General features: G+C 32.1%; 1 protein-coding gene across 2 annotated transcripts in view; it reads left to right on the top strand.

Annotated features, from left to right (window-relative positions):
• LOC139516414 (solute carrier organic anion transporter family member 4A1-like) overlaps nt 1-15,351 on the top strand; it is a 47,754-nt gene that overhangs the window by 30,118 nt on the left and 2,285 nt on the right. For both annotated transcript variants that reach the window (XM_071306489.1, XM_071306490.1), the window contains exons 7-14: nt 3,929-4,034; nt 6,829-6,950; nt 7,986-8,071; nt 9,380-9,518; nt 10,409-10,607; nt 10,940-11,075; nt 11,617-11,798; nt 14,151-14,215. In XM_071306489.1, coding sequence (XP_071162590.1) covers nt 3,929-4,034; nt 6,829-6,950; nt 7,986-8,071; nt 9,380-9,518; nt 10,409-10,607; nt 10,940-11,075; nt 11,617-11,798; nt 14,151-14,215 — 1,035 coding nt within the window. The remainder of the gene's footprint in view (nt 1-3,928; nt 4,035-6,828; nt 6,951-7,985; nt 8,072-9,379; nt 9,519-10,408; nt 10,608-10,939; nt 11,076-11,616; nt 11,799-14,150; nt 14,216-15,351) is intronic.

Here is a 15,351-nt window from a genome sequence, read left to right as displayed (position 1 = left end):
TTTTTCAATTTTGTTTCGTATGGGTTCATATGTAAACCATTAAAAAGTTGACCCTCTAAACTGTTTCAGTAAGCGTAACACAAAAATGCTTATTTTCAGAAAATCTAGAACTGAAAAAATAAAACAAAAATGCTCATAGAGTCCGCTTTCTATACCGCAATCCACACGACAAAACTATTTTGTGAAAAAAACATTGCAATTTATTAAAATTTAGCATTTTCTCAATTTATTCATGTCCTGATACTGTGCTGGTGGGTCCTGTCATTGTGCTGGTGGGTCCTGATACGGTGCTGGTGATTTCGGATAAGAAGATGGTCATATTTGAAACAAATGTTAAAAATCAATCAAATTGGGCAGATAATTGTTGTCAATAGGATCTATGACTCCTATTTTAGCTCTTGTGCATCCATTTGGCTGTTTAATATGTGTTTTCAAATGATCGTAACTTGTAATACATAATTACATAAGAGGGCAACATCTTTCGTCCAATATCAGATAACAATATATAGTATCTAAAATAAGAATAGTTTTATTAAGATATTAAATGCCCCTTACATTGATGCTTCAACAATGATCAAAGCCCATGCCGCATAGACATGTTTGTTAGCGCTCCGCATACCCCTCCCCACTTCCACCCAACCAACCCTCCTCATTTCCTCCTTCATTGTTACAGTGGTGTACCAACACAACAATTTATCACATAAAATAATAACACAAAGACACACACTATTGAACAACGAATGCTCGCAGGTACTGAAAGCTAGTTCAAAGCCGCATTTTCAACTAATAGATAAACCATGTTCTCATATACAAAAATCCCAATCGTGTCGATTAAAAAAGTGTCAAAACTTAAGTTCACATTTTAATGTTTGATGAAACAGAACTTTAAAAGTGTGCAGTGAATCTTGTGCTCACAACAGTTATTGTCATTATTATGTTTACATAAGACTTATAAAGCAATTAAGAAGGTACCAAGAAATAGTTTACAGTTCAATTTAATGATCATGAATGGAAGGAAATGGTACGGAAGTTTACATAGGACAAAAAGAAATTGATAGTATTTTTTGGCGAAAGACTTAAACGCTTCTTTGCATTATATAGTACAGCTCTTCTATAAAAGCATGCAAAAACAAAACTTTGATTGACTTGCTTGCTATGTTTGCTTGGATGTTTTCAAACAATAGGTAGGCAATACATACTGGGATTTGATTGGGCAAATACAAACTGACAGTTAATGTTTATTGTCCAAACAAATTCTAGTATATAGTAAACAGACTACTTACCTGTCGTTTACAAACATCCAAACAATCATAGCAAGCAATTTGATCAATGGTTTGCTTTGCATATATTTATAGAAGAGTTGTAAATTCTAAAAAAAAAAAATTCTTGTTGTCGTAGATGGTTAAATCCTCAACAAAATCTCAATAACTTTGTTGGAACGAATAAAGATTTTAAATCAAATTTTCGTGGACTTTTTAGCTTCCACCCTGACGAGGCATGTTAGCTGTTCGTATGCTGTTGCGCCTGACGCACGGAAACTTTCACATTTCCATCTTCCAATGAATTTAACACAAGTTAAAAATTCCACAATACTATATAATTCATTTTATGTGTCAATTTGTTTGAAAAAAGTCGAAAAGAAGAGAGTTTTTTTAATGTCATGATTATCTGTCGCTTTCTAGATCTATGCTTACTAGCATTTATTTCAGATGACATGGACTCCTCACCCTGGTGACCCTGCTGCCTTTCATAGCTTTATCCGTATACATATATTAATAGATAAACAAAAGGCTGCAACTGGTTTTTTTTGTATTTAAAATGATTCGTTGTAACGAAAATATTTGTAGTGAATGGAAACTGTGAGGGTCAAAATCTTAAATTGCTTATAAATGTTGCTGGACCCAGTTTCGTTATCTGATCTGAATTTTCTGAAATGTGCAAGGTAGATAGACAGTGGCCTTTTGATTTTTTTTACTCGGTAAGTTTTGCCCTAATTGGTTGAACTTTTTCAATATTAAAGCCGATTTCAATGAGTGTGTAGACAAAGGGAATATCTTTGGTTATCTTGCTTGCTGAACAGAAAAGTCATTGTTAGGTTATGTAAACTACCCTACTTTAAGAGTAGACTAGTCCGACAAATGACACATCTTTCTGTCTGTAGGACCAGGCTACTTCGAAAGGAGGGTAGTATACCTTACCTAACAATGACTTCACGGTTTAGCTAACAAGCAAGCTAACCAAAGATATTACCCCTGCCTACATACTCAATGGAATCGGCTGTAACTAAAAACTCGAATACATTTTAACAGACAGTGGTCATGTTTGTTGATGAATATTGTTTTTCCTAGATTCACTCTTGAAAAATTATTTGGTAACATTTGGTCAAGTAATTTCAGATTATATCTTTTTGTAATTGCGGACGCCAAGACAATACATGAACCTCACACGACCCCTCGACACAGGTGAGCTTATATATGATCTTATAGCGATTCGGGTTGATAACCAGTTGAAATTAAGCCAGTTTTTTGTGTGTGTAGATTTGTATTGTTTTAAACTGTTATGACCTTTTAAAGTTAAATGTAGGTGTTTAATCTAAGAATTTCTTTTTTAAACTTATATACTTGTTTTATACTCAATTGGTAGTATGAAGCTACGAGGTATTTTAATTTTTGAAATTGACATATTCTAGTCTGCCCTTTCATAAAATAGTGATTTTTTTTGTGTGTTCTATCGAACTTTCGAAAAAAAATACCTGATAACCGTTCAGACAAAAAAATTATGATGAAAAAATCTTACAGATACAGCAAGTGGTTCTTAATAGCTATAAGATACATCTTTCTTTTAAAATACAACTTTTAAATCTTACGGGAAACTATTCCAAGCTTAAAACTTTCACTGTAACCTCGCTCTAACTTATCCCCCCCCCCCCAAAAAAAACAAAAAAAACACCAAACAAACAAACCCGCAATACTATTGTCATTCTTATAGTCAGCACTAAACATTTTTATTTTATGGTTTATTGTTGAAGATCGTACGATGACGTATGGTTGTTAACACATACTTCCTTTCTTATGGAAATTTGTCCATTGACAACAAACATACCACATCATCTACTTTATATAAGTATTGTATAAATTACAACGTATTTTGGTGATCTTGCAAAATGATCGTAATCCCGAAAGTCGTAAACATATTTTATTATCTTAAAAGGGGGCAAGAAGGGTTCCCTTAACAGGCCAATAAATAAGATTACAGTAAATTTTAAAAAAATAAAATAAATAGGGTATTTTTTCACTCATAAAAACAGTAAACAGATTCACAACAATGTCAATTTCAAGAAAGCAGACAACAGTTAATTAGTCAATAACAGTACAGCATCAATGATTTTGAATATATGTCACTTTTAACTAAAACATAAAGGCACAGAACCAGGACATAGGAGCACAGAACCAGGACCGTTTTTCTTATCACCAGCACAGCGTCAGGACAATTCCGTTTAACGAACTTGCACGACTTTTGCAATATAATATTGTTGTAATATACTTTGCGTGGTACTTATGACGCATCAGAGAAGAATTAAGCAACAAAACAGTCGTTTTATTACCGTTCTGATACAATGTAAACAAACCCACCAGCACAGAATCAGGACCCACCAGCACCCGACAGGACCAAATCACCAGCACAGAACGTTCTCTTGCAGGACAACCATACCCACCGTGACTTCTGTTATACTCCTGACTTTTCCGAAGACAATATTTCCTTACTTTTTCATGTTAAATGTAACAATTTTAGACACAGAATGTTGCCAAAATCGACGCCTTTATCTTGTATGTACAAAATAAAAGATTGAAACAAAAATCTGAAAACTTTTATGAGTTTTAAGGAACAAGCTTCTTCACAGTGTCTATAATCCTCTGTATACTTTCAGGTTTGACGTTTTCTGCATCAGCAATAGGGACCGCAGTAGGATTTTTATCTGGTGGAGAAATATCACAAAATTACTATGTAGAATTCGACAGAGTTGATACAAGCAGGTATTATTCTTTGTCTAATTTTTATAATTAATTATACTGTGTAATTTTGATGCATATCTATTTAGGGAAGCAAATTTCAAAATATTCAAAGTAAATTTTTACTTTTCTATTATTTTTGGATTTTTAAACTTCCTATCATAACATACCTGATTTAATAAAAAAAATTACCGAATAATGTATAAACAGTATGCTTTATTTTATATTGCTTAAAAGTGAAATAATAAATTGGATATAAACATATTAAGAATGATTGATTGATATTTACTTAACGTTACTTAACGGCATATATAACATGTATATTGAGGACAGTAACGTTAACGGGAAATAAATAATCTCAGCTTTTGAGTGGACCGACATGCAGATTTGGATATCACATGACCATATGCACACAAGAAAGACAATATACGTATGGAGCAAAAACACATTAACTAAGTTCAGATATCTAGATGTGTTTTCTAAAACAAAACCAATTAAACAACAAAAGAGAAAAAGAGGTTTCATACCTAAAGCGCCAATGGTTGCAAGGTTGATTAAAGGTAGTGACAGCACTAAAGCGTATTATATCTTGGCATATGAATGCGGCTAAAAAAATACACCTGACCTATTCAAAAACCATTTCAGGAAGTTCTGTATTTTAATGTATTCGTGTTACAGAAATAGCATGAAAAAGGTTAAAATCCTTTGTTCTTTTTATTTTATAATATATTCGGGTTACAGAAATTGCATGAAATAGGTTAAAAGTCCTTTGGTTCACTAATTGTTGCTAATAAAACGTCCGTATGCAATTATTCCATGTATGTTTAGGTCGAAATACTATACACAATTAACACAATACACGTAAGTAGGTTTTACAAGTTGGAACTGCCCCTGGAAAACGATGGTTTATTTGGATGGGGAAAAAATGCCTTGCAACAGAACATCTACGGACACTACAATGAATTGTAAGAATTATTTCAAGTGAAGAGAGTGCGGCACTTTCTGTTCACTAGGCATCAAATACCTCGTCACCATTCTTACTTGACGGTCTGTGAATTTATATATAAATATCGCTCAGCAAAACGGACTACCGTTCGAAGGCTATACCCAAGTCACATATGGAAAACAAATCAATTGAAATTTACAATAATCAAACAGATTTACATCGAAGTTTAGTGGGATGAATTGGCGAGGTAATTTTTAATTGAAAATTGAACTATTTACAACTGGTTACAAATTGTCATAATAAATGAAATAGTGTAGTAAAATCGGCAATTCTAATGAAAAATTCTGAGTGTAATGTTATTTGTAATGTTTTCACGGCTATATTTTATTCAGTATGTAGTTTATCAAATATTATCCAAGGGGTTAGAAACTCTTTAAATCCACACAGAATTGGGAAAAAAAACATGTTAATATAAATAAAATATAGAATAATATCAAACATTTAAAAAAAAAATACATAGTTTAACCCTTTCATTTTAAGTATCGGAAAACAAACATTGATATCTTGATATCTATATCACTAACGGAAAGCTTAATACTAAAATTTATAATAAAAGAGATGATTTTTCATTTCCTGTCGTTAATTATCCACCTTAAGATGGTGACGTTCCCTTGTCACCATCTTACGGTTTTTATGTATCTCTACTTGTACGATTCGCTCGTGTATGTAATAATGTTTTAGATTTTTCGAAAGAAATTTATGTATTACTGAAAAATTATTACACCAGGGTTTTCGATATCACAAACTAGTCAAAACATTCACCCAAATTTTATCATCGGTATAAGGACATCATTCGTAAATATAGCTCAACATGCAGACTTCTTATACGTTCAGGTATTTCACATCAATTTTTTATGGAATTATTCTTTATAAAGCACAAAAATGTCAGTATTCACCTCAGAAACTAACAAAACCTTTAAATAGACTTATTAAGAAGGGATATAGTTACGATACTGTTGTCAGGTCATTAAAGATTGCATATTTTGGCGTTAATATTGATTCACTTATAGGGTCTTTGCATCGGAACTAAACACATTTATTCAAAAACCAGTTGTTGGCATGACACGGGTTATGTACTTCTAATATATGTATATGTTATGATGATAAACCCCTAACGGGAAGGATTGTGCCTGATATTCATATGATTAAATCATAATCTTTCAATCAGTTTAATTGAAGTCTGAAGCTGGCATGTTAGTTAACCGCTAGTAGTCTGTTGTTATTTATGTATTATTGTCATTTTGTTTATTTTTTTTGGTTACATCTTCTGACATCAGACTCGGACTTCTCTTGAACTGAATTTTAAATGTGCGTATTGTTATGCGTTTACTTTTCTACATTGGCTAGAGGTATAGGGGAGGGTTGAGATCTCATAAACATGTTTGCGCCTGTCCCAAGTCAGGAGCCTCTGGCCTTTGTTAGTCTTGTATCATTTTTAATTTTAGTTTCTTGTGTATAATTCGGAAATTAGTATGGCGTTCACTATCACTGAACTAGTATATATTTGTTAAGGGGCCAGCTGAAGGACGCCTCCGGGTGCGGGAATTTCTCGCTACATTGAAGACCTGTTGGTGACCTTCTGCTGTTGTTTTTTCTATGGTCAGGTTGTTGTCTCTTTGACACATTCCCCATTTCCATTCTCAATTTTATTGACCCACAAAATCTTCACGGCGATATTTTATTCTGTATGTAGTTGATCAAATATAATAGTGACAAAAAAGGCTTTAAATACACAAGGAATTGAAGCAAAAAACAATACATTGTGTAAATTAAATAATACAAAAATTGCTAGGTGTACCTTTGATTTTTCAGTATCGGCATAACGTACATTGACCCACGATGGGTAGGAGCCTGGTGGTTAGGGTTTGCGATCTCTATTGTAGCATTTGCTATCATAGCTGTACCTCTCTTTGGATTCCCTAAAAGACTTCCAGGTAATAAATTAAAAATATTACTTAAGTTATTAAATATTCTTGGATTTTGTACTCTTATATACGCTGATAAATTGTAAATTCCCAAAGTCCCTACAAAGAATGCATAATTTTGACTCGTATTGCATGAAACCTACGGCACATAGTTGAAAACTAACATTTGTTATCAGGAATGTATATTGCATACTAATCTGTTTTTCTGTCATGTTATGTTGGGTTTTTTTACGTTTGACTATTACTTTTTATTATTTAATTTAATCAATGTACTCTAGCAGACTGTCTCGCAATAATATGTAACATTCATATGGGAACCGACCGTGTTCTTCCTCGTAACTATTTCTTTATTTATATGTGGAATATTTGGACAGGAGCTTCTTTGGAAGAATAAAAATAATAAGTCAGTATCCCTCAACTCCAAGTTAAGCCATATACATGATGTTCTTTCGCTAAAGTTGGTTGATTATGTTCTGCACATCAGTTCAATCAAACTTGAAATACGGAATACTTAAAATACAGATACATGTGCTCAATAAAATGACAATAAGGGTCGGTTGAGAACAAAACATTGCGACAAATGGGATGATTACAACTTTTCAATTTAGAACTTTCCATTTCTGTTTACCAAGATTAATATTCCAGCAGCGATTACATGTGGAATTTATGTCTCTCAGTTGATATGATAATCTTGCGTTTTCTAGCATGATTTTCTCGTTATAGAGTTTATGCTTATTAGGAATCTATTGAACCAAGGTTTCCTGGGTATCGATGTTCACGAGATATTAAAGGACGCTATCACGATTTGGTTGTTGATCGTTATGGGATATGTGTCACGGATATAATGGTCAAATATAATGGTCAAATTCTTGTTCCACCAATCCCGTTCTCGAAGCCTTGTCTGTAACATCAACACATGAAACTATTCACAGAATTTGTACCGATCCATGCATATTAATAATTTAAAAACAAATAACAAGTGTTGATTAAGCACTTCTTCAATTTCGTATGAATATATGATATGATACTATAACTATTTCACAGGTGTTGATAAACGGACAGTTGAAAAAGAAGGCGAAAACTCTTTCATGTCCAACGTGAAGAAATTTTTTGTTGTTCTCATCAAACAGGTTAGTCATCTAATTTCCATTTTATCTGAAACAAGCAAATATAAAAAAGATAAATAATACTGCGCCAGTGGAAAGTAAATTTTCGAATTAATGGCATAACCATTAAAAAAAAGCATAGTATATTCTAAAGATGAATAAAATGCACCTCCGTGAATTTCAAAATATCAAAACATTCGTAAATAATCTTTTATGATTTGCATATCTATAATAAATACTTTAATTAAATTGGTCAATTAGAATTTTTCTCTTAGTTTACACATCAATAAACTCTGTTTCCGAAACTACTTCATAACCTGCACTGTTAGCCATTCATGCGCGATACACATGCATGCAGGGTTCCTGGGATTTTCAGCAAATTGAGATTATAAAAAATATATATCACAGTTTTTTTCTATTCTAATGGATATACATAAAAAAAAGAAAAGTAAAAATGTATTATTATAGCTTCGAAAATGTATAAAATTAAAATGTAAATAAAATTCCATGAAATTTCATAAATGATTTCGCGAATTTACCTCATGGCAAAACACAACGTCATACGAATGAAAACTTTCAAGGGAAATATTATTTCGTTACTTTTACGCGTGAATTTTGGATGATTTAAAATTAAATTTTTGAGGTAGATGCTATTTCATTTTAGATTCTGTTGCATTTGTCGAAGATTTGTGGATTTTAGAAAATCAATACGACGTTCAACTCCTTAGTTACGACTTGTCAGTTGTGCTTTGATGATGATTATAGTCGACATTACACAAGAAAAATGTCGAATATTTGGGTTAAGAATTATAAGGATTACACACATTTTTTTAGAGGTTATTGGTGTGTAAACTGGGGCTATTAACTCACACACTGGACTTTTATTCGGTTTTTTAGTTAATCTCCCTAGTTTACACATCAATAACCTCTTGAAAAATGTTTTTAATCGATTGCGTTCTAATCTTTTTGCTTATCTAAAAGACTATGTATCATTATTTCAACACCTTGGTGCATTTGATAAACTAAACACTTTCTAACCCCCATTCCTGAACATGTTTGTCATATTGGAGTCTTCATAATTAAGCAGTCTTTAGAACTGAGAGAGTCAGACCCATTAAAAACAAGCTTATGCCTGTTTTTTTTCACATAAATTTATAATTGAACTCTTAAAATATGTTCTATTATTCCATATATTGTATTGTATTACATTTTAGTTGCATTGTATTGTATAAAATTGGTGGATTTTATTGCTTGACCCTCATGGGTGTAATTTTGCAATAAAGATTATATAACTGAGTATTTTTCAATAATAACTAACTATGTCTTTTACAGATTAAGAACCCTATATTTATGATGGTAACGTTTGCTGGAGCTGCTAATACTCTTGCTGTATCAGGAGTCGGATCATTTGCTTACAAGTTTTTAATGGAGCAGTACAATCTGGATTACAAAACAGCTGGATATCTCTTAGGTAATATTTCTATTAAGCAAATCTGGTAAACATCTTAATTGTTTGATTGATTGATCGGCACTTTATATCCAATGCTAAACATTACTTTTAAATACCGATTCAAACGAACGCAATTGTTGATATGATATAAAAAGCCTTCTCGAAATACCCTCAGATTTCGTTTAACCAGACAAATATGTAGATTTGAATATGCTGTAGCTCATAAAACATAATAAAATACCATGAGCTAGGCAAAAAACGACAAATTAAATTTTTGTAATGCCCCATTTATAGGCATTATGTTTTCTGGTCTGTGCCTCCGTTCGTTCGTGCGTCCTTCCGTCTGTTCGTCTATTCGTCCGTCCGTCCGTCGGTCCCGCTTCATGTTTAAGTTTTTGAACGATGTAGTTTTTGATGAAGTTGAAGTCGTAGTACACATGTTCCTTATGATATGATCTTTCTAATATTAATGCCAAACTAGAGATTTCACCCCATTTTCACGGTCCACTGAACATAGAAAATGATAGTGCGGATGGGGTATCCGTGTACTATGGACACGTTCTTGTTTGTCTTTGGTTTGACTTGATCGGGTAAAACTTATAATGTTGGAGGTAAGCACAAGAATACCAAGGTTGATAACTATCAGCAAATAACAATCAAGAGGCAATCCAATATTAAGTTTCCCAATAATTTCAATATTGCTTGTGATTTCCATGATAATGTGTAAACAATGCATTGCAAATCAATCGGAAAGCTCAAATTGCTGTCGTCGTAATTTGTTAATTCACTATTTCCAAAAATAAAAAAACACAATTTTAGTGCGAATGTTAATGTTAATTTGTATAACTTACAATAAATCAATCTGGTATTTTAATTTTTTGACGTTTTCCTTTTATGTTTATGTGTTGTAGCCGGTATGATTTCAATTGGTGTTGTTGGCACGTTCGGTGGTGGTGTGATTATAAGAATATTTAACCTTGAACTACGTGGAATGCTAAGACTAGCTTTTGTAAGTTGCTTGATATCATCTTTAATGGGGATCAGTTTCATAGCCGGATGTCCAGATGTGAAGCTAGCTGGGCTTGAAGTTCCGTATCATACCAACCCTGAGTAAGTATTAGGTCATCTAACTTAACTAGTAAGTATAGAGTAAGCTAACTAAAATGAAAGAGTGACATTGAATGATTTCACAAATCAAATACAACAATAAACGTAATGGATTTACCACATTTTGGATTGATATTTTTTATTTTATTTAATCTAAGTGTCGTACGAAGATTTGATTTTGAATTCCTTATTTTCAGAGTGTAATTTCAATTGTAAAGTTGTTATTTCTGTTTTATTGTCTTTTTATATACCAACCGTATCTTTTCACACAGACACTGGATGCGAAGCAAGATTTTTCATCCATCAATCTTTTAAACGAAATTATTCTTTTTCAGCATGGCTAACGGATACTCAGACGCCTGTCAGAAACCATGCAAGTGTCAATATGAAACGTTTACACCTGTGTGTGGTATAGATAACGTGGTGTATTACTCCCCTTGTCACGCTGGATGTACAGACGTTGCCGGCATGGTACGTATCACAAGAATGCATTTCTTTAATCTATCCTGTGTCTTATACAAGAAAGAGAACTCTTCGTCTTTTTTTATCGATACCTTGATTTTACATTTTTGAGGACTTTCAAACTCAGTATGGGCAAAATCTTTATATGTCTTCTCGAACTTTGTATAATTGTTGCGTGTTTGTTCATTCTACTTTGGGTAGAGGTATAGGGAGATGGTTTAAACATTTTTAACCTTTCTCAAGTCAGAAACCTGCAGCCTTTGTTAGTTGATTTGTTTTTGTTCATTTGTATGATTCGGAGTTTAGTGTGGCGTCCATTTGGCTAAACAAGTAAACATATAGGTTAACAGGTCAATTTAAGGCCGCTTCATGGATGTTCTAGCTAGGTCGAATTTGTGGGGTTTTTTTCTGTTTTTTCTACCCTTTGGTCCTATTGGTTTCTTTTTGACACATTCCTCATTTCCATTCTCTATTCTAGTTTCAAATTCATTTTAATACTTCCTATTAAACATCTTTTTTTTAAATAGAATGTAATATTTTATAATTACAGGGCGTATGGGGTAACTGTAGTTGCATTGCTCAGAACCTGAATGCAAGTCAGGCCGATGCAGGGGCCTTTTATGGACGGTGTGATGATAACTGCGATGCACTATACTACGTTGCACCATGCTTATTTTTAGCAATCATCTTTGTACTAATATCAACTACGCCAAATTCAATGTGTATTATGAGGTAATTGTTAATTTGGATAATACAAATATTGCATTTGGTGGTAGATACTTACATAAGTAATATGTACTCGCGTATACCAACGCGTCATTACAATGATAAACGTATCGATGTTGGACTAAACAAATGAATAGTTGGTTTTGCCATACTGCAAAAAATTTTGTTTTTGAATTTTGTATGCCGTGTAAAGTTACTTCAAGGTAAAATCAAAAATAGGAAGCTAATAAAAACTGCCAAAATCGAACGTTATCCTTTAAAAAGTACAATCACAAAAATACTAAACTCCGAGGAAAATCTAAAACAGAAAGTCACTAATCAAATTTCTTATAAAAATAATGTACCAGGAAATTATTGAATCACTGCATGAATAAATATAATATATAAGTCCTGTATGCACATTTTACACTTTTATTACGAACCCATAAGTTTAAGGTAGATTGGGTGTCTAAATTATAATTCATAGAATTTCTTAATAATTTGCCAAAATGTAGTTTATATCCTGCTTGTTTAAGAACATTAATAAAAAGAATGGGTCACCGGACTTATTTTCACACTACAGGTTGTGCAAAATTGTCAGATTTTGTATAGATTGTGCATGGAAAACCCAATTTTTCGGTCATAAACGAAAACTACACCATAGAATTTTGAGATAAAATATGAGAAGATAGCTCCAATAATATTCTTTCAGATAAGAAGAAGAAAAAATGGGGTCACCGGACTCGTTTTTTTGCTGCATAATAAAATTGGTAAATTCCTAACACATTCTATTGTAAAAGTAACACTATCTGAATTATCTGCCCTTGCATTTGAGTTGTCTCCCCTTATTTGGCAAAGTTGGAAAAAAATGAATCAAACAAAATTATTTGTTTTTTTGGTGAAATACAACCCTAAATATGATTAAACATGGCATTTTCTATATTATAATGAAAAATCTTACACATGAATTCCCTACTAATCTCAAAATTTGCACATTTTATAAAAAATCTAGACCTTGTTTTCTGGTATTTAAAAATTCAAAATGGAGGAAGACACCCTATCTACCTTAATCGGCAAAATCTATCATTCGGGGATTGTTGATCGCGAACTAATGAATTTTCTGTTTTTGATACCGAACTATTGAATTTCCTGTTATAACCTTGATAAACAAACAATGCCCGCAAAACAGAATCGTGGAATACGTGAAAAATAAGTGAAAAGATAATTTAATTAATATTTTTTATCCATGTGTTTCCATTTGTATGTTAAATTTTGTCATATTACTGTAGTTGCTCAATGATTTGATAAATTAAATTGTTCGAAATGTCCATTTTGATCTGTAATATTCTGAAATGACTGAATAGCTAATTATGCAACTATGTGCAGTCTATGGGTGAAAACCAAGACACATCTGTTAATTAAATAAGTCAAGAGAACTCCAGGGGACACGTAATTTTAACAGATTAACATATTCGTTTAAATATTCAAAAACAAATCTATTTCACCAAGTTTCAATTATTTATATTATTTTGAATGATCTACGGAATATATTTGTCTGCTTCCAAAAAGTATGGGTACTACGGGTCTTTTCAGATTTCCTGTTTTCAAAGTGTAAGCCGTATCATTCAATAGGATGAATATTAATGAAGATTTTACGGTCAAACGACGGTATAAATTCATTTGTTTTTCGCACTTTTTAAAAATGTATGGGTTAAAAAAGTATCACATCAACAAAAGAAATAAATGGAATTTTCTACAGAAAAAACGGAAACAGTTAAATTTTCTAAGTAGTTTTTCAATAATATAAGCGTTTGTATTCATAAAAATACGTAATTCGGACATTTCCATTACCCAACAATTTTTATATTGTAGCATTATGGAAAATCAAACTACATGTTTATGATCAACCTCAACTTGAAAACAGAATTATATATATCAAATTTTAACTTCATTGAAAATAAAGCATGTAAATACACTTTATCGTACATTTTCTTTATTGTGATCTATGTACTTCTTCGTAGCAAAATAAATCTTGAAAAATACCAATCTTTAAACTAACTACCCGACATGTTTAAAAACAATCATCAGAGGCGCATAAAATGAAACACAAATCGGAAATACATTGGAGGCAACAATAAATTTTTTTTGGAATAATTGGGTCAAAACGGAAAGAGACATCTATGTCTTTGGATAGAAAAGCTTTTTGGAAGAGTTTCAATTTTTTATTAACAGAAAATGTACAGAAAATGACCATTCCAAAGATTTGGAATGCAATAAAAAAAAAAAGCAACTGTCTCAGTACTTAGAGTTAGTTCTTGCTTGATTCATTTAAATCAAAATATTTGTCGTTGCATAACCGATTATTTATAACAATTTCAGAGTTGTTGATGAGGACGTTAAACCATTTGCCTTAGGTGTGGAGTGGGTATTTATACGGCTTCTTGGTAAGTGTGCTGTTAATTATTTTCAGTATGCATCATTCTCTTTCAATTACATTCAGATTTTGAAATTTCTAGTTCCTCTTGATGCTCTTCATTGGCTTTCCAAACGATCCCTTGTTCTAATTCCAATAAATCATGGCATTCGCGTGTTATTTTATTCTTGGTATCTATGATAAGTTTATTTGGAGTAACAGTACGATTTGCAGCGTCCGTCGATTTTTTTTATCGATCCGTAAAATCAATATTAATATATCTACGGGAGAAGCTCTTTGTGAAATTTAAAAAATCTTGGAGTTTTTTTTAATGCATAAACTTTAACATTGTAACACGGTTATATTTCTATAACGTTTATCCATGCTTCATCAAATCAAATCCTTTGAAGGTGTCCTGTATGTCCGGAACAAGCGAAAAAGAGTTTTGAAATTTCAAATCAAAATCGAAACTTTTCTCTCATTCGTGCTCTTTGCTCCTGTTTGATTACAAACATAGGCATACTATTTGACAGCAGTTTACGCATTTCTTACACTATTAACGAACGAATAGTATGCCTACCGAATAGAGCATAACATGAAATAACTTTTATTCACTGATACTATTGAAAATTAATGACTTTTTCAAATATTGGTATATTATAATTTTAAGGTTTCTATGTAAAATAAAAGCGTGATCGAATTTAAATGACTCGAAGAAGAACAATTAATAAACCAAACTATGTTCCGTCCTCATAGGACCAAATCGCTGATGCAAACGTTCACTGTGTTGATGAAACCTACTTTAGATCACTGTACATTCACCGATACCACCAACATCAATTTTAGAAATCAAATTAAAACTAGAAACAAAATAATTCAATGTCTAAGTTGAACAGCACATACGTTCAAGACAAACAGACCAGTAAATTATAAGACCGAAACAATGAACTTTAAACAAATAGGCCTAGCGAATTATAATACTGTCTTATACCGATCATGACAAATCTACACCAAGATAAAAGTTTGAAAAAAACCAACAAAGATTGCAAATGAGATTTATGTGCTGGACAAATCATGCTTCCTGGTTACAAAATCGTAACCTTTCATGTCAGTAAACTTAGAATGCTAGTTTATTTGTAATACATACATAAATTGTGAATTCCAGAA

The sequence above is a fragment of the Mytilus edulis genome, chromosome 3 (assembly GCF_963676685.1).
Source record: "Mytilus edulis chromosome 3, xbMytEdul2.2, whole genome shotgun sequence".
Taxonomy (NCBI): Eukaryota; Metazoa; Mollusca; class Bivalvia; order Mytilida; family Mytilidae; genus Mytilus; species Mytilus edulis.
Note: the sequence above shows the minus strand (reverse complement) of the source record. Positions and strands in the feature narration are given on the sequence as shown.